The sequence below is a fragment of the Salvelinus alpinus genome, chromosome 9, assembly GCF_045679555.1.
Source record: "Salvelinus alpinus chromosome 9, SLU_Salpinus.1, whole genome shotgun sequence".
Taxonomy (NCBI): domain Eukaryota; kingdom Metazoa; phylum Chordata; class Actinopteri; order Salmoniformes; family Salmonidae; genus Salvelinus; species Salvelinus alpinus.
Window position 1 is genome coordinate 37,580,331 of NC_092094.1, and position 19,599 is coordinate 37,599,929.

A 19,599-nucleotide genomic window follows, 5' to 3' on the forward strand; every position below is an offset into this window, starting at 1 on the left:
ATACTTAAGTATATTTAAATCCAAATACTTTTGCACTTTCACTCAAATAGTATTTTACTGGGTGACTTTCACATTTACTTGAGTCATTTTTTTTAAGGTATCTTTATTTTTACTCAAGTATGACAATAATTGACAATAATTTAGTACTTTTTCCACCACTGACTGTGGGCTCATTGGTCAGTAGCACTGAGGGATCTCTACTGTATAGCCTCTCACTACGGACCCAGGTGAATCTATATGTGAGTCACACACACTGCCTCTGTAGATGTGATGCAGTCTGAGTGAGGAGGTCAGTGTGTGTGTGTGTGTGTGTGTGTGTGTGTGTGTGTGTGTGTGTGTGTGTGTGTGTGTGTGTGTGTGTGTGTGTGTGTGTGTGTGTGTGTGTGTGTGTGTGTGTGTGTGTGTGTGTGTGTGTGTGTGTGTGTGTGTGTGTGTGTGTGTGTGTGTGTGTGTGTGTGTTTTTAAAAGCATTGTTTCTTGCCTGCCGGGTCTCTCCTCCATTACCTGCTGTGGACTCATTTTCTGCTCTGATAGTGTAGAGAAAGGGGGAGAGAAAGGGAGTATGGGAAATAGGGAGAAGGGGGGAAGGGTAGAGTGAGAGAGTGCAGAGGGAATTAGAGGGGACACAGTGCCCTGAGCAGTGGAGCGCGGGTGGGGCCTTTTTGGGCTCTCATGTACAATTCCAGCCCTGGTCCTGTTATCACCTCCCCACAAAGCCTACATCAGATAGAGGGGAGGGATGGGGGGGGAGTCGATAGGGGGGTAACGAGGGACACGGGGACATGGATCTGCCCTCAGCATAAACAACAGGTCCCCACAAGCCTCTGTGTTATCCAGTGGCCCTCATCAAAGGGATGGGATATCACAGGAACCAGAGACGCTCTTTGTTCTGGGCTGGGAGAGTCAAACTGGAGAGAGAGAGAGGCCAGGTCAGAGTGGAGGAACACAGGGTCCAGCGTGTCCTCACACACACACACACACACACACACACACACACACACACACACACACACACACACACACTGCATCTCCTCTGTCAACTCAACACACACTCCTGACTTCCGAGGAGAGTCATTAGTGTGAGGATGTGTGTGTGATTGTGTCCATGTATGGGTTTGTTTGTGAGTGTGTGTATGTGGTGTGTGAGGTTGGACCTATTAGTGAGTAGTAAACCCAGTGGTCTCGGCTTCAGTAGGGGCTGGCTCTTTGATGTTTTCACGGTCTTCTCAGTAGGGTCAGGGATAAAATGGACACCTTCATTAAGGAGACAGGAAATACATGAAGCTTGAAATAATGGGGACCAAATGCTACTTTGGGCTATGTTCTAATGTCATTCATGTTAAAAACATAGCCTAACAAATCAAATCTTATTTTTCACATGCTTCGTAAACAGGTGTAGACTAACAGTGAAATGCTTACAACTGCTCATTGTTAGGCTAACAACATACAGTAGATGCAAACAACATACAAGCATTTCTATTCCCACTTGACAATCTCTCTATGTAATCATAGAAAGTAGAGATGAATAGATAGATATTGAAAGCTTTTCCTGTTCTCTTCTGACCTGTCCTGTGACAGATACCCTGTCACTGCCTGGATACCGCTCTCACTGCGTTTCCACGGTAACGCAGTCACGTCCATTCGAATGAATAGGTTGGAGAGAGCAGAGACAGACCTAAGTGTTGTGTTGCCAGGAGATGCAGAAGAAAGATTGTGGCGTTTTATGTGGGGACGGTAGATAAACACACAGAAAGAGTGAGTTGTAGAGAGAGGAGTAGAGAGAGGAGTAGAGAGAGGAGTAGAGAGAGGAGTAGAGAGAGGAGTAGAGAGAGGAGTAGAGAGTGGAGTAGAGAGTGGAGTAGAGAGTGGTGCTCCCAGCCACTCACGCCCTGCCCAGTCATAGCAGCTATGTGTGGCATGCATCCCAGGCCTGTGGGGCTGTTGAGGGGGTCTTTGCGGATTAGTGGTTGGGAGCTCCCTGTCTCCAGGAGTACTGTACCCCAGTCCTGCCAGGCTCACCAGGCTGAACCACACTGGCCCGGGGCATGCCACATGTCGGAGAGCTCCGACACAAATGTGGAGTTAATTATGCTCTGATTAATCCTGCAGCCTGGACCAGGGAACCAGGGATATGGGGCTGTAAATCTACCACCCTGCGTCAGCGTCTCAACCCCCCACACTGACTCTGCTACAGCCAGGCTTTACTTCTCTGCTCCCATTTACTGCTGCCGCTGTCGCTGGGAGGGATATCAGCTCTCATCTGGGTCACACACCAGCTGCTTTGAAAATGTTAGGTTAAACAACCTTATGTCTGAGGGAGGATTAAAACCTTATTTAAGAGCATGCTCGGAATTGAAACCCTATGCCCCTACTATATCTAGCTGACGTGGTCTGTTGGAACCTTGTCACATACATTTATAAATGTGAAGTTTACCGTGTACATATAGGATAAAATTACTACCTTTTGGACAGCTTCGATTGACCCTTATTTGATCTTTCCTCTGTCCTGTTTTCTGTGCTCTGTGTCTGACCTGTACCGTGTCCAAGCCACATTGCCTCCCTCTCTCTCTCCGCCATCTTGGAGTGGGCGGTGGTGCAGATGAGTTCTCTCTTCTCTGGCAGCCACATCACACTCCAGCTGAGGACCCGGGAGCTGGGTTGCCATGACGCAGCTGCAGCCTGCCATGCCCTGTGCTGCGCTGGGACGGGAGCTGACATCACAGCTGATCATGCCTGTAACCTGTGCAGCTGTGAGGCAGGGGCTCCACTCCTCAGTCCCTCAGCCATGTATGGGAAAAGATGAGGAAAATAACATTGAAAAGAGAGGCTTGGAGGGAATGTCATCTGCTGAACAACTGAATGATTCCTCTATGCCAGCAGGACACAGAGTGCCCCCCGTCCCCCCTACACATCCCTCTATCCCCCCTCTACAAAAAAATGAATGTTCACAGCTTGTGCCACAGATGGCCTCACATCAGGCTGAGATGGGGGAGATGGTGGGGGGGGGGGGGGGTATGTGGAGGAATTTTCCTGCGAGGTCGGCCACCTAATCCTCATGAAGAAAAAAGATATGTGAAGTTACTTCAACTCCCCTCAGCATTTGGACTTTGACCCTTTTTGTGCAATAGCACTCAGAGCTTTGTTATTCATGGTCTAGTCAGGGCACTGTGTTAACTTTACAACACTCTCACGCTGCATGAACTGAAATGGGCTTCCTCTGGGAGTAACAGAAACACACAGCAGTAGATTCAGACTGCATTTTCTATCATCTCATTGAATTCTCCTAATCATAGGTATGAAATTAGTGATTATTAGGTTATTGGTAACACCTTATCTAAGGTGTTTGAATGTGGTCATTTGTAGCTCTGCTGGTAGCTTCAGGGTCATGAGTTTGAGTCCCGGTACCACCCATATGTAAAATGTATGCACGCAGTAAGTCACTTTGGAAAAAAGTGTCTGCTAAATGGCGTTTATTAGCATCAAAAAGTTCTTATGGTATGGGTCATAAAACTCTGAGTTAAATGTTCAAACGTGAGCAGTTTCATGTTAAAACATGTGAGCAGTTTCATGTTAAAACACGTGAGCAGTTTCATGTTAAAACATGTGAGCAGTTTCATGTTAAAACAAGTGAGCAGTTTCATGTTAAAACAAGTGAGCAGTTTCATGTTAAAACAAGTGAGCAGTTTCATGTTAAAACATGTGAGCAGTTTCATGTTAAAACATGTGAGCAGTTTCATGTTAAAACAAGTGAGCAGGTTCATGTTAAAACATGTGAGCAGTTTCATGTTAAAACAAGTGAGCAGTTTCATGTTAAAACATGTGAGCAGTTTCATGTTAAAACAAGTGAGCAGTTTCATGTTAAAACAAGTGAGCAGTTTCATTTTAAAACATGTGAGCAGTTTCATGTTAAAACAAGTCAGCAGTTTCATGTTAAAACAAGTGAGCAGTTTCATGTTAAAACAAGTGAGCAGTTTCATTTTAAAACATGAGCAGTTTCATTTTAAAACAAGTGAGCAGTTTCATGTTAAAACATGTGAGCAGTTTCATGTTAAAACAAGTGAGCAGTTTCATTTTAAAACAAGTGAGCAGTTTCATGTTAAAACATGTGAGCAGTTTCATTTTAAAACATGTGAGCAGTTTCATGTTAAAACAAGTGAGCAGTTTCATGTTAAAACATGTGAGCAGTTTCATGTTAAAACAAGTGAGCAGTTTCATGTTAAAACAAGTGAGCAGTTTCATTTTAAAACAAGTGAGCAGTTTCATGTTAAAACAAGTGAGCAGTTTCATGTTAAAACAAGTGAGCAGTTTCATTTTAAAACAAGTGAGCAGTTTCATGTTAAAACATGTGAGCAGTTTCATTTTAAAACATGTGAGCAGTTTCATGTTAAAACAAGTGAGCAGTTTCATGTTAAAACATGTGAGCAGTTTCATGTTAAAACAAGTGAGCAGTTTCATGTTAAAACAAGTGAGCAGTTTCATTTTAAAACAAGTCAGCAGTTTCATGTTAAAACATGTGAGCAGTTTCATGTTAAAACAAGTGAGCAGTTTCATGTTAAAACAAGTGAGCAGTTTCATGTTAAAACAAGTGCGCAGTTTCATTTTAAAACATGTGAGCAGTTTCATTTTAAAACAAGTGAGCAGTTTCATGCTAAAACATGTGAGCAGTTTCATGTTAAAACAAGTGAGCAGTTTCATGTTAAAACAAGTGAGCAGTTTCATGTTAAAACAAGTGAGCAGTTTCATGTTAAAACATGTGAGCAGTTTCATGTTAAAACATGTGAGCAGTTTCATGTTAAAACATGTGAGCAGTTTCATGTTAAAACATGTGAGCAGTTTCATGTTAAAACATGTGAGCAGTTTCATTTTAAAACATGTGAGCAGTTTCATGTTAAAACAAGTGAGTAGTTTCATTTTAAAACATGTGAGCAGTTTCATGTTAAAACATGTGAGCAGTTTCATGTTAAAACAAGTGAGCAGTTTCATTTTAAAACAAGTGAGCAGTTTCATGTTAAAACATGTGAGCAGTTTCATTTTAAAACATGTGAGCAGTTTCATTTTAAAACAAGTGAGCAGTTTCATTTTAAAACAAGTGAGCAGTTTCATTTTAAAACATGTGAGCAGTTTCATTTTAAAACATGTGAGCAGTTTCATGTTAAAACATGTGAGCAGTTTCATGTTAAAACATGTGAGCAGTTTCATGTTAAAACATGTGAGCAGTTTCATGTTAAAACATGTGAGCAGTTTCATGTTAAAACAAGTGAGCAGTTTCATGTTAAAACATGTGAGCAGTTTCATTTTAAAACATGTGAGCAGTTTCATGTTAAAACATGTGAGCAGTTTCATGTTAAAACAAGTGAGCAGTTTCATGTTAAAACATGTGAGCAGTTTCATGTTAAAACATGTGAGCAGTTTCATGTTAAAACAAGTGAGCAGTTTCATTTTAAAACATGTGAGCAGTTTCATGTTAAAACAAGTGAGCAGTTTCATGTTAAAACAAGTGAGCAGTTTCATGTTAAAACATGTGAGCAGTTTCATGTTAAAACATGTGAGCAGTTTCATGTTAAAACAAGTGAGCAGTTTCATTTTAAAACAAGTGAGCAGTTTCATGTTAAAACATGTGAGCAGTTTCATGTTAAAACAAGTGAGCAGTTTCATGTTAAAACAAGTGAGCAGTTTCATGTTAAAACAAGTGAGCAGTTTCATGTTAAAACATGTGAGCAGTTTCATGTTAAAACATGTGAGCAGTTTCATGTTAAAACATGTGAGCAGTTTCATTTTAAAACATGTGAGCAGTTTCATGTTAAAACATGTGAGCAGTTTCATTTTAAAACATGTGAGCAGTTTCATGTTAAAACAAGTGAGTAGTTTCATTTTAAAACATGTGAGCAGTTTCATGTTAAAACATGTGAGCAGTTTCATGTTAAAACAAGTGAGCAGTTTCATTTTAAAACAAGTGAGCAGTTTCATGTTAAAACATGTGAGCAGTTTCATTTTAAAACATGTGAGCAGTTTCATTTTAAAACAAGTGAGCAGTTTCATTTTAAAACAAGTGAGCAGTTTCATGTTAAAACATGTGAGCAGTTTCATGTTAAAACAAGTGAGCAGTTTCATGTTAAAACATGTGAGCAGTTTCATGTTAAAACAAGTGAGCAGTTTCATGTTAAAACAAGTGAGCAGTTTCATGTTAAAACAAGTGAGCAGTTTCATGTTAAAACAAGTGAGCAGTTTCATTTTAAAACAAGTGAGCAGTTTCATGTTAAAACATGTGAGCAGTTTCATTTTAAAACATGTGAGCAGTTTCATGTTAAAACAAGTGAGCAGTTTCATGTTAAAACATGTGAGCAGTTTCATGTTAAAACAAGTGAGCAGTTTCATGTTAAAACAAGTGAGCAGTTTCATTTTAAAACAAGTCAGCAGTTTCATGTTAAAACATGTGAGCAGTTTCATGTTAAAACAAGTGAGCAGTTTCATGTTAAAACAAGTGAGCAGTTTCATGTTAAAACAAGTGCGCAGTTTCATTTTAAAACATGTGAGCAGTTTCATTTTAAAACAAGTGAGCAGTTTCATGCTAAAACATGTGAGCAGTTTCATGTTAAAACAAGTGAGCAGTTTCATGTTAAAACAAGTGAGCAGTTTCATGTTAAAACAAGTGAGCAGTTTCATGTTAAAACATGTGAGCAGTTTCATGTTAAAACATGTGAGCAGTTTCATGTTAAAACATGTGAGCAGTTTCATGTTAAAACATGTGAGCAGTTTCATTTTAAAACATGTGAGCAGTTTCATGTTAAAACAAGTGAGTAGTTTCATTTTAAAACATGTGAGCAGTTTCATGTTAAAACATGTGAGCAGTTTCATGTTAAAACAAGTGAGCAGTTTCATTTTAAAACAAGTGAGCAGTTTCATGTTAAAACATGTGAGCAGTTTCATTTTAAAACATGTGAGCAGTTTCATTTTAAAACAAGTGAGCAGTTTCATTTTAAAACAAGTGAGCAGTTTCATTTTAAAACATGTGAGCAGTTTCATTTTAAAACATGTGAGCAGTTTCATGTTAAAACATGTGAGCAGTTTCATGTTAAAACATGTGAGCAGTTTCATGTTAAAACATGTGAGCAGTTTCATGTTAAAACATGTGAGCAGTTTCATGTTAAAACAAGTGAGCAGTTTCATGTTAAAACATGTGAGCAGTTTCATTTTAAAACATGTGAGCAGTTTCATGTTAAAACATGTGAGCAGTTTCATGTTAAAACAAGTGAGCAGTTTCATGTTAAAACATGTGAGCAGTTTCATGTTAAAACATGTGAGCAGTTTCATGTTAAAACAAGTGAGCAGTTTCATTTTAAAACATGTGAGCAGTTTCATGTTAAAACAAGTGAGCAGTTTCATTTTAAAACAAGTGAGCAGTTTCATGTTAAAACATGTGAGCAGTTTCATGTTAAAACATGTGAGCAGTTTCATGTTAAAACAAGTGAGCAGTTTCATTTTAAAACAAGTGAGCAGTTTCATGTTAAAACATGTGAGCAGTTTCATGTTAAAACAAGTGAGCAGTTTCATGTTAAAACAAGTGAGCAGTTTCATGTTAAAACAAGTGAGCAGTTTCATGTTAAAACATGTGAGCAGTTTCATGTTAAAACATGTGAGCAGTTTCATGTTAAAACATGTGAGCAGTTTCATTTTAAAACATGTGAGCAGTTTCATGTTAAAACATGTGAGCAGTTTCATTTTAAAACATGTGAGCAGTTTCATGTTAAAACAAGTGAGTAGTTTCATTTTAAAACATGTGAGCAGTTTCATGTTAAAACATGTGAGCAGTTTCATGTTAAAACAAGTGAGCAGTTTCATTTTAAAACAAGTGAGCAGTTTCATGTTAAAACATGTGAGCAGTTTCATTTTAAAACATGTGAGCAGTTTCATTTTAAAACAAGTGAGCAGTTTCATTTTAAAACAAGTGAGCAGTTTCATGTTAAAACATGTGAGCAGTTTCATGTTAAAACAAGTGAGCAGTTTCATGTTAAAACATGTGAGCAGTTTCATTTTAAAACAAGTGAGCAGTTTCATGTTAAAACATGTGAGCAGTTTCATTTTAAAACATGTGAGCAGTTTCATTTTAAAACAAGTGAGCAGTTTCATTTTAAAACAAGTGAGCAGTTTCATGTTAAAACATGTGAGCAGTTTCATGTTAAAACAAGTGAGCAGTTTCATGTTAAAACAAGTGAGCAGTTTCATGTTAAAACAAGTGAGCAGTTTCATGTTAAAACATGTGAGCAGTTTCATGTTAAAACATGTGAGCAGTTTCATGTTAAAACAAGTGAGCAGTTTCATGTTAAAACATGTGAGCAGTTTCATTTTAAAACATGTGAGCAGTTTCATGTTAAAACATGTGAGCAGTTTCATGTTAAAACATGTGAGCAGTTTCATGTTAAAACAAGTGAGCAGTTTCATGTTAAAACATGTGAGCAGTTTCATGTTAAAACATGTGAGCAGTTTCATGTTAAAACATGTGAGCAGTTTCATGTTAAAACAAGTGAGCAGTTTCATTTTAAAACATGTGAGCAGTTTCATGTTAAAACATGTGAGCAGTTTCATGTTAAAACAAGTGAGCAGTTTCATGTTAAAACATGTGAGCAGTTTCATGTTAAAACATGTGAGCAGTTTCATGTTAAAACAAGTGAGCAGTTTCATTTTAAAACAAGTCAGCAGTTTCATGTTAAAACATGTGAGCAGTTTCATGTTAAAACAAGTGAGCAGTTTCATGTTAAAACAAGTGAGCAGTTTCATGTTAAAACAAGTGCGCAGTTTCATTTTAAAACATGTGAGCAGTTTCATTTTAAAACAAGTGAGCAGTTTCATGCTAAAACATGTGAGCAGTTTCATGTTAAAACAAGTGAGCAGTTTCATGTTAAAACAAGTGAGCAGTTTCATGTTAAAACAAGTGAGCAGTTTCATGTTAAAACATGTGAGCAGTTTCATGTTAAAACATGTGAGCAGTTTCATGTTAAAACATGTGAGCAGTTTCATGTTAAAACATGTGAGCAGTTTCATTTTAAAACATGTGAGCAGTTTCATGTTAAAACAAGTGAGTAGTTTCATGTTAAAACATGTGAGCAGTTTCATGTTAAAACATGTGAGCAGTTTCATGTTAAAACAAGTGAGCAGTTTCATTTTAAAACAAGTGAGCAGTTTCATGTTAAAACATGTGAGCAGTTTCATTTTAAAACATGTGAGCAGTTTCATTTTAAAACAAGTGAGCAGTTTCATTTTAAAACAAGTGAGCAGTTTCATTTTAAAACATGTGAGCAGTTTCATTTTAAAACATGTGAGCAGTTTCATGTTAAAACATGTGAGCAGTTTCATGTTAAAACATGTGAGCAGTTTCATGTTAAAACATGTGAGCAGTTTCATGTTAAAACATGTGAGCAGTTTCATGTTAAAACAAGTGAGCAGTTTCATGTTAAAACATGTGAGCAGTTTCATTTTAAAACATGTGAGCAGTTTCATGTTAAAACATGTGAGCAGTTTCATGTTAAAACAAGTGAGCAGTTTCATGTTAAAACATGTGAGCAGTTTCATGTTAAAACATGTGAGCAGTTTCATGTTAAAACAAGTGAGCAGTTTCATTTTAAAACATGTGAGCAGTTTCATGTTAAAACAAGTGAGCAGTTTCATGTTAAAACAAGTGAGCAGTTTCATGTTAAAACATGTGAGCAGTTTCATGTTAAAACATGTGAGCAGTTTCATGTTAAAACAAGTGAGCAGTTTCATTTTAAAACAAGTGAGCAGTTTCATGTTAAAACATGTGAGCAGTTTCATGTTAAAACAAGTGAGCAGTTTCATGTTAAAACAAGTGAGCAGTTTCATGTTAAAACAAGTGAGCAGTTTCATGTTAAAACATGTGAGCAGTTTCATGTTAAAACATGTGAGCAGTTTCATGTTAAAACATGTGAGCAGTTTCATTTTAAAACATGTGAGCAGTTTCATGTTAAAACATGTGAGCAGTTTCATTTTAAAACATGTGAGCAGTTTCATGTTAAAACAAGTGAGCAGTTTCATTTTAAAACATGTGAGCAGTTTCATGTTAAAACATGTGAGCAGTTTCATGTTAAAACAAGTGAGCAGTTTCATTTTAAAACAAGTGAGCAGTTTCATGTTAAAACATGTGAGCAGTTTCATGTTAAAACATGTGAGCAGTTTCATTTTAAAACAAGTGAGCAGTTTCATTTTAAAACAAGTGAGCAGTTTCATGTTAAAACATGTGAGCAGTTTCATGTTAAAACAAGTGAGCAGTTTCATGTTAAAACATGTGAGCAGTTTCATGTTAAAACAAGTGAGCAGTTTCATGTTAAAACATGTGAGCAGTTTCATTTTAAAACATGTGAGCAGTTTCATTTTAAAACAAGTGAGCAGTTTCATGTTAAAACATGTGAGCAGTTTCATGTTAAAACAAGTGAGCAGTTTCATGTTAAAACAAGTGAGCAGTTTCATGTTAAAACAAGTGAGCAGTTTCATGTTAAAACATGTGAGCAGTTTCATGTTAAAACATGTGAGCAGTTTCATGTTAAAACAAGTGAGCAGTTTCATGTTAAAACATGTGAGCAGTTTCATTTTAAAACATGTGAGCAGTTTCATGTTAAAACATGTGAGCAGTTTCATGTTAAAACATGTGAGCAGTTTCATGTTAAAACAAGTGAGCAGTTTCATGTTAAAACATGTGAGCAGTTTCATGTTAAAACATGTGAGCAGTTTCATGTTAAAACAAGTGAGCAGTTTCATTTTAAAACATGTGAGCAGTTTCATGTTAAAACATGTGAGCAGTTTCATGTTAAAACAAGTGAGCAGTTTCATGTTAAAACATGTGAGCAGTTTCATGTTAAAACAAGTGAGCAGTTTCATGTTAAAACATGTGAGCAGTTTCATGTTAAAACATGTGAGCAGTTTCATGTTAAAACAAGTGAGCAGTTTCATTTTAAAACAAGTGAGCAGTTTCATGTTAAAACATGTGAGCAGTTTCATGTTAAAACAAGTGAGCAGTTTCATGTTAAAGCATGTGAGCAGTTTCATGTTAAAACATGTGAGCAGTTTCATGTTAAAACATGTGAGCAGTTTCATGTTAAAACATGTGACATCCAACGTGGAATATTAATCTTAGTACTCTGACCTTTGTTCACTTGAACGACCACTTCACAAGGCTCAGCAGAAAGTCCACCTTGCCTATTGCAGGTGGACTGAAAAACCCTTGTGTTCTGAAACGATCTGAACAGACAGACATGGTGTCAGCTGGGTTAGGGGTCAGTGGACTGTGGGTGGTGGGGGGGGTCTACAATCTGTTCCTTTCCTCGGGGTGACCTCTGTTCCAACAGACAGACCTTATGGCCAGCTGCCAGCCCAGTAAAGCAGTGAGGGCTCAGGTCAGAGCGTCACCGCTCTCCATTGTTCCACATCCTCAATGGCTCCTCGTCTTTTAGTGACATCATTATTATGACCTGATAGAATGTTGTGACAGCTGGCTGCTGGGTGTTGCCCCCCCCACTCCCATTGACAGAAGCCTTTCAACACTATTGATGAGGACTTGGCTAAGAGCCAAAGCCCATATGTGCCATCGTGCCCTCCCCTCTCCAACACCTTCCTCATTGATAATTCACACTATTGATCACCATTAGTTATGCAGTTCATGGCCTCAGAGGGATCCTCCATTAACGTAGATGAGGTTAAGGGCCAGCTGAGGAGGGCATTGATAGGGCTGGCTCGTTACCATGTGATCAATGACCAAAAACCAATAATGTTGCCCTCTAATCTCTTTAATAGCTTATGGAGGATCTGTCGATAAGAGCCAGGTTAAGTGATGGATATCTGACTCTCACTTACTGCTGTCAATAGTAGTGTGACGCGCTCAGGAACATGATGGTGTGTGTGATCCATATTTCTGTAGTCTGTTTACATTCATGTGAACCAGAAAAACATGCCAGACAATACACAAGTCAAGAATAATAATTATGAATAAACTCAGAATGACATGTTGTCAGTATTGCTTGCTTATTCCATCCCATCACCCGTCTAGCACAAAGGAACGGGTATGTTGTTACTATGTTGTTGTAAAATGTAGGTGTTCTTTAGCTCAGGGGGAGCATACAGTACATGTTATGATCTGATCTATATCTCAGTATGAGAGGAGAATGAGTGTTTTGTGTTAGAGAAGGCTGCAGAGGAGGTCGTGCGATATTGTCCTAGGATGTGTTAGATGAAACACCTGCTGTGTTCTTTAAACGTGTGTGAAGCTGGCTAGCTCTGTGGAGAATAGGTTGTCTGGAGAGACTAGGAATTGATGGCAGGGAAAGGAGGAGAAAGAAAAGGGGGGAGGAGGAGGGAGAGGGAGGGAGGGAGTTTGCTGTATGGAGAGATTCAAATATGACTTTGATTCAGTTGATTTAATTTGTTCTGGGGTTTTTCCCTTAGTCCTATTTCAGTTTATAGGCTGTCAGTTAAGGACATCTACTCTATTTCTTTAGACACTGGTTCTGAATGAATGGGGAACTAAGGGAAGCTGTAGGGGAGGAGATGGAGGAAGGATACAGACAGGACACAGGGATGAGACATATTAACAGAGGCAGATTGTCAGATTTATTTAATGGGCAATGGCTTAATTACCCGTTTAGCTGGGCTGTCACCTTTCAAGTGGCAGGCAGCCTGACTGGGAGAGCAAATATTATTACAGGATCCGGGAGAGTTGCAGCATTTCATTAGCAAATAATGTGATTGGTTTCTTAAATACCAGTCAAGCAGGCTACTGAGGTAACCTCCACAAAGTAGAGCCAGAGAAGGGGAGCAGAATGAACAGTAAAGGCTGGTGCATGAGGCTGCCTGCAATTTGTGTATGCAAGTGTTTACAGTTGAAGTCGGAAGTTTACATACACCTTAGCCAAATACATTTAAACTCAGTTTTTCACAATTCCTGACATTTAATCCCAGTAAAAATTCCCTGTTTTAGGTCAGTTAGGATCACCACTTTATTTTAAGAATGTGAAATGTCAGAATAATAGCAGAGAGAATGTTTTATTCCAGCTTTATTAGATTTTAGATTTATTCCCAGTGGGTCAGAATACACTGAATTAGTATTTGGTAGCATTGCCTTTACATTGTTTAACTTGGGTCAAACGTTTCAGGTAGCCTTCCACAAGCTTCCCACAATAAGTTGGGTGAATTATGGCCCATTCCTCCTGACAGAGCTGGTGTAACTGAGTCAGGTTTTGTAGGCCTCCTTGCTCGCACACACTTTTTCAGTTCTGTCCACACATTTTCTGTAGGAATGAGGTCAGAGCTTTGTGATGGCCACTCCAATACCTTGACTTTGTTGTCCTTGAGACAATTTGCCACAACTTTGGAAGTTTGCTTGGGGTCATTGTCCATTTGGAAGACCCATTTGCGACCAAGCTTTAACTTCCTGACTGATGTCTTGAGATGTTGCTTCAATATAGCCACATAATTTTCCTCCCTCATGATGCCATCTATTTTGTTTTTTAGGGCTTCTTTGCCCATGCCCTATGTCATTCCATTATTTTGTATGGATTGTGGCTTGGCTGTATCTAATCCAGTGTCTATCAGTCAGACTGGAGAGATCCACTTCCTCTGTCACTGTGTCATGCTAATCACGACCCTTTGATCCTGGTCCCCATCAGCTGAACACTAACATGCATCTGCATGGACTCCAATGCTTCCTTTGTCGGCCAGGCTGAGATAGTGACGGCCTATAGGGAGCAGTCCCTCCCGTCGTTCCTCACTGGGGTGTCCAGAGGGGGTGTGGGGTGTCTGGCAGTGAGGGGATCAGCTAGAGAGAAGGGGGGATGGGACCAGGGGAACCTGTCAGAAGTCTGAAGTTATCGCCCATCTGAAACCCGTAGTGAGCTAGGCATGGCTGCTTCAGTGACGTCTAGAGATCTCCTCAGCTTGCTTCTTCATGTTTGGTTTTGCCCTTGTCTGGCACTGAGAAGAGATAGGCTAGCAGACATGACCAGAACCACACACCCTCACTGTAGCCTAGGCTCCAGAGGAAAGGACCAGGGATCCTTTCAGTTTTTTGGAAATGGGATAGACTGCGCTCGTGTGTGTGTTTACTCATAACCCCCAGTCCCGCGGTTATATCCGCTGGGTGGGCGGGATTAGAGTCATGAAATATTGTGTGGATGAAGGGCGGGTGGGTTGAATTAAGAGAAAACAATGCATGAAACAATACATTTTTGTGCAATTCATATCTATAGGCTACATTGAGGTTTTTCTGTCGTCTTTTTTTTATTAGTGTGTAAGCCATTAGTGTGTAAGCCTAGCTGTACGTGTGCCACATACACACCAATCGCCAAATATTTTGGGGAATTTGGGCAGAAAACGTTAACGTCGATCCACTGAGGCAAAAATGACACTAACCAGAGAACAGTACAGTGCATTTTCTATATTTATCACATATACAGTACTAGTCAAAAGTTTGGACACACCTACTCATTCAAGGGTTTTTCTTAATTTTTTTAAACGTTCTACATTGTAGAATAATTGTGAAGACGTCACAACTATGACATAAAAAGTGTTAAACAAATGAAAATATATTTTATAGTTTAGATTCTTCAAAGTAGCCACCCTCTGTCTTGATGACAGCTTTGCACACTCTTGTCATTCTCTCAACCAGCATCACCTGGAATGCTTTTCTAACAGTCTTGAAGGAGTTCCCACAAATGCTGAGCACTTGTTGGCTGCTTTTCCTTCACTCTGCAGTCCAACTCATCCCAAACCATCTCAATTGGGTTGAGGTCGGGTGATTGTGGAGGCCAGGTCATCTAATGCAGCACACTATCACTCTCCTTATTGGTCAAATAGCCCTTACACAGCATGGAGGTGTGTTGGGTCATTGTCCTGTTGAAAAACAAATGATAATCCCACTAAGCGCAAACCAGATGGGATGGGCGTATCGCAGCAGAATGCTGTGGTAGCTGTGCTGGTTAAGTGTGCCTTGAATTCTAAATAAATAACCGACAGTGTCACCAGCAAAGCACCCCCACACATCACACCTCCTCCTCCATGCTTCATGGTGGGAACCACACATGTGGAGATCATCCCTTCACCTACTCTGCCTCTCACAAAGACATGGTGGTTGGAACCAAAAATCTCACATTTGGACTCATCAGACCAAAGGACAGATTTCCACCGGTCTAATGTCCATTGCTCGTGTTTCTTGGCCCAAGTAAGTCTCTTCTTCTTATTGGTGTCCTTTAATAGTCGTTTCTTTGCAGCAATTCGACCATGAAGGCCTGATTCATGCAGGCTCCTCTGAACAGTGATGTTGAGATGTGTCTGTTACTTGAACTCTGTGAAGCCTTTATTTGGGCTGCAATTTCTGAGACTGGTAACTCTAATGAACTTATCCTCTGCAGCAGAGGTAACTCTGGGTCTTCCTTTCCTGTGGCGGACCTCGTGAGAGCCAGTTTCATCATATTGCTTGATGGTTTTTGCGACTGCACTTGAAGAAACTTTCAAAGTTCTTGAAATGTGCCGGATTGACTGACCTTCATGTCTTAAAGTAATGATGGACGGTCGTTTCTCTTTGTTTATTTGAGCTGTTCTAACCATAATGTGGACTTCGTCTATACCAAATAGGGCTGTCTTCTGTATACCACCCCTACCTTGTCACAACACAATTGATTGGCTCAACCTCATTAAGAAGGAAAGGAATTACACATATTAACTTTTAACAAGGCACACCTGTTAATTGAAATGCATTCCAGGTGACTACCTCATGAAGCTGGTTGAGAGAATGCCAAGAGTGTGAAAAGCTGTCAACAAGGCAAAGGGTGTCTAATTTGAAGAATTTTAAATGTAACATATATTTTGATTTGTTTAACATTTTATTGGTTACTACATGATTCCATATGTGTTGTTTCATAGTTTTGATGTCTTCACTATTGTTCTACAATGTAGAAAATAGTCGAAATAAAGAAAAACCCATGAATGAATAGGTGTGTCCAAACTTTTGACTGGTACTGTAGTCGGGAGGTTGCAGACGGTTTATTAGCACTGGTGTGTGTGATTGGACTGCTATTTTCCTCTCCCACCGGTAGTGAAGGCAGCAGCAGCAGTGTATCTGTAGCTGGGAGTAGATAATCAGAGATTTCCCCAGTGCCCTGATTGGGAGAGAGATAACAACATTCCTTATCTGTGTGATTCCATAGCCCTTGCCTGCAGGGGATCGATAGCAGGGCCAGATTAAAGGAAGTGAGAGGAGAGGAGAAAGACACACACACACACACACACACACACACACACACACACACACACACACACACACACACACACACACACACACACACACACACAGCCAGAGGAGCTCAGATAGACTTCCAAGGAGCACTGATGCAGGACATTATGTGGTGATGACATGACATGATATGGTCCTGATAGGAAGTGCTAATGATTTGATTTTCAATATCCTGTGATGTATTGAATACTAAATTTGAGTACTAGTTTGGATGGACGCTTATGTTCCAGTTACTGTCTCTGTATTGTGCTGTTATCAGTCTGTTTTCATTTCCCAGGCCCAGACAGTTGACATAACACTGAGACTATAATACTGTGGGTAAATAGGCAGACAATAGGACAGGCGTTGTTCCCACGCTGACCTGCCAAGACCTCCATTCTGTTTTTACTGCCTCTGGGGTTAAGCCAGACCCTGACTCTGTTACAGGCTGTTTTGGCTCTTCACTGTGGGTCAGGGGAATTTAATTAAGATTGAGTCTTGAGTGGATATAATGTGTTCTCTACTGTTATCATCTACGGCTGGGATCATCAACTAGATCAACTAGGGACAATTTTTTATTGAGCGGATGGTCAGGGGGCCGGAACATAATTACAAATAATTAGTAGACTGCAAATTGACTGCAAGATGCCCAAACAGATATAATATTTCACTGAAACATAATCATTTCAAACCTTGCTTACATTTGTACATGATCACATACACTGAATGTTCATTGCAATTGGAACACCTGCTCTTTCCATGACATAGACTGACCAGGTGAATCCAGGTGAAAGCTATGATCCCTTATTGATGTCACTTGTTAAATCCACTTCAATCAGTGTAGATGAAGGGGAGGGGACAGGTTAAAGAAGGATTTTTAAGCCTTGAGACAATTGAGACATGGATTGTGTGTTTGTGTCATTCAGAGGGTAAATAGGCAAGACAAAAGATTTAAGTGCCTTTGAACGGGGTATGATAGTAGGTGCCAGGCACAATGGTTTGAGTGTGTCAAGAACTGCAACACTGCTGGGTTTTTCACATTCAACAGATTCCCGTGTGTATCAAGAATGGTCCACCACCCAAAGGACATCCAGTCAACTTGACACAACTGTGGGAAGCATTGGAGTCCACATGGTCCAGCATCCCTGTGGAACGCTTTCAACACCTTGTAGAGTCCAAGCCCCGACTAATTGAGGCTGTTCTGAGGGCAAAGGGGGTGTTCTATTGTTTGTACAGTCAGCGTATATCTCTATGTTATGTGTGGGAATATTTTGGAATAGAAGAAAATTGAAATCACTTGGAGCTGATTTGCTGGTGTTTTTACACTCTTTTATAAAGTACAGTTGAAGTTTACATACACTTATGTTGGAGTCATTAAAACTCGTTTTTCAACCACTCCACAAATGTCTTGTTAACAAACTATAGTTTTGGCAAGTCGTTTAGGACAGCTACTTTGTGCATGACACAAGTCATTTTTCCTACAATTGTTTACAGACAGATTATTTCACTTATAATTCACTGTATCACAATTCCAGTGGGTCAGAAGTTTACATACACTAAGATTGATTTGCTGCAGGAGGGACTGGTGCACTTCACAAAATAGATGGCATCATGAGGGAGGAAAATTATGTGGCTATATTGAAGCAACATCTCAAGACATCAGTCAGGAAGTTAAAGCTTGGTCGCAAATGGGTCTTCCAAATGGACAGTGACCCCAAGCATACTTCCAAAGTTGTGGCAAAATGGCTTGAGGACAACAAAGTCAAGGTATTGGAGTGGCCATCACAAAGCCCTGACTTCAATCCCATAGAAAATTTGTGGGCAGAACTGAAAAAGCGTGTGTGAGCAAGGAGGCCTACAAACCTGACTCGGAGGAATGGGCCATAATTCACCCAACTTATTGTGGGAAGCTTGTGGAAGGCTACCTGAAATGTTTGACCCAAGTAAAACTATTTAAAGGCAATGCTACCAAATAATAATTGAGTGTATGTAAACTTCTGACCCACTGGGAATGTAATGAAAGAAATATAAGCTGAAATAAATCATTCTCTCTACTATTATTCTGACATTTCACATTCTTAAAATAAAGTGGTGATCCTAACTGACCTAAGACGGGGAATTTTTACGAGGATTGAATGCACAAGCATTTCGCTACACTCGCATTAACATCTGCTAACCATGTGTATTTGACAAATAAAATTTTTATTAGATTTGATTTGATGCCAGGAATTGTGAAAAACTGAGTTTAAATGTATTTGGCTAAGGTGTATGTAAACTTCCGACTTCAACTCTACATAAGACTTAAAGATGCATCAATTTGCTGAAATCTTATAACGGACTATTTCACTAACCTCATGCCTCTCTCGCTCTCTCTCTCCGTCAGGTGGTGGTGCCGACGCGGGTGGGCCAGGTGTATGTGTATGACGTGGAAAAGTCGGAGCAGGATGAGTATGACGTCCCTCCCAGACACATGCCTCCCTCCCAGCAGTCACAGGATATCTATGACGTTCCCCCAACCCGCGCCCAGTACAGCCAACAGGTGAGGAGTCAGCTAGTCCTCTCTCTCTCTCTCTCTCTCTCTCTCTCTCAATTTCAATTCATTTCAATTTGCTTTATTGCCATGACGTAACAATGTACATATTGCCAAAGCTTACTTTCGATATTTACAATATGAAAATAATAAGAATCAAAATTGTCAACGGGACAACAGTAACAACAATAACCAAAGGTCAAAATAACCATACATTGAACAATAACAATAAGCATACAGTAGAGGACATGTGCAGGTTGATTGGTCTGTCAGACACTGTCCCTCATCTTATAGCAGGCAGCAATGTAGTGCGCTGCCAACCCACAGCTCTCTGCGTCCTCCCCCAACAGGGTGGTAGCCTACTCTCATCAGAGAGGTCTTTGAAACCTTGAATAAGGGTTTCAAATTTGGGGAAATGACAGTCTCTAATTGTTTTATATTTTTGACATTTTGTCAGGAAATGCAGCTCTTTCTGCTGTTGTGCAGTGGTTGCACAGCCTTTCCTCTACAGGGAGCCAGGTTTTCCTGTGTCTACCCTTCTCAATGGCAAGGCTGTGCTCACTGAGCCTGTACTTTGTCAATGTTTTTCTAAGGTTCTGATCAGTAACCATGGTCAAATTGTTTGCCATGGTGTACTGTCGATTTAGGGCCAGATAGCACTGCATTTTTCTTTGTGTTTGTGCTTGTGTTTCCCAATAAGCAATGTAGTTTTGTATTGACTGTGTTGTAATTTGTTTTATTCTGATTGATTGAATGCTCTGATCCTGGGGCTTCAGTGTGCTAGTAGAACAGGTTTGTGAAC

At 39.7% G+C, this 19,599-nt stretch overlaps 1 protein-coding gene across 2 annotated transcripts in view; it reads left to right on the forward strand.

Moving 5' to 3' along the window:
- Window positions 1-19,599, forward strand: part of LOC139584760 (breast cancer anti-estrogen resistance protein 1-like) — a 142,434-nt gene that overhangs the window by 103,656 nt on the left and 19,179 nt on the right. For both annotated transcript variants that reach the window (XM_071416951.1, XM_071416950.1), the window contains exon 3: window positions 18,651-18,806. In XM_071416951.1, the coding sequence (XP_071273052.1) occupies window positions 18,651-18,806 (156 nt within the window). The remainder of the gene's footprint in view (window positions 1-18,650; window positions 18,807-19,599) is intronic.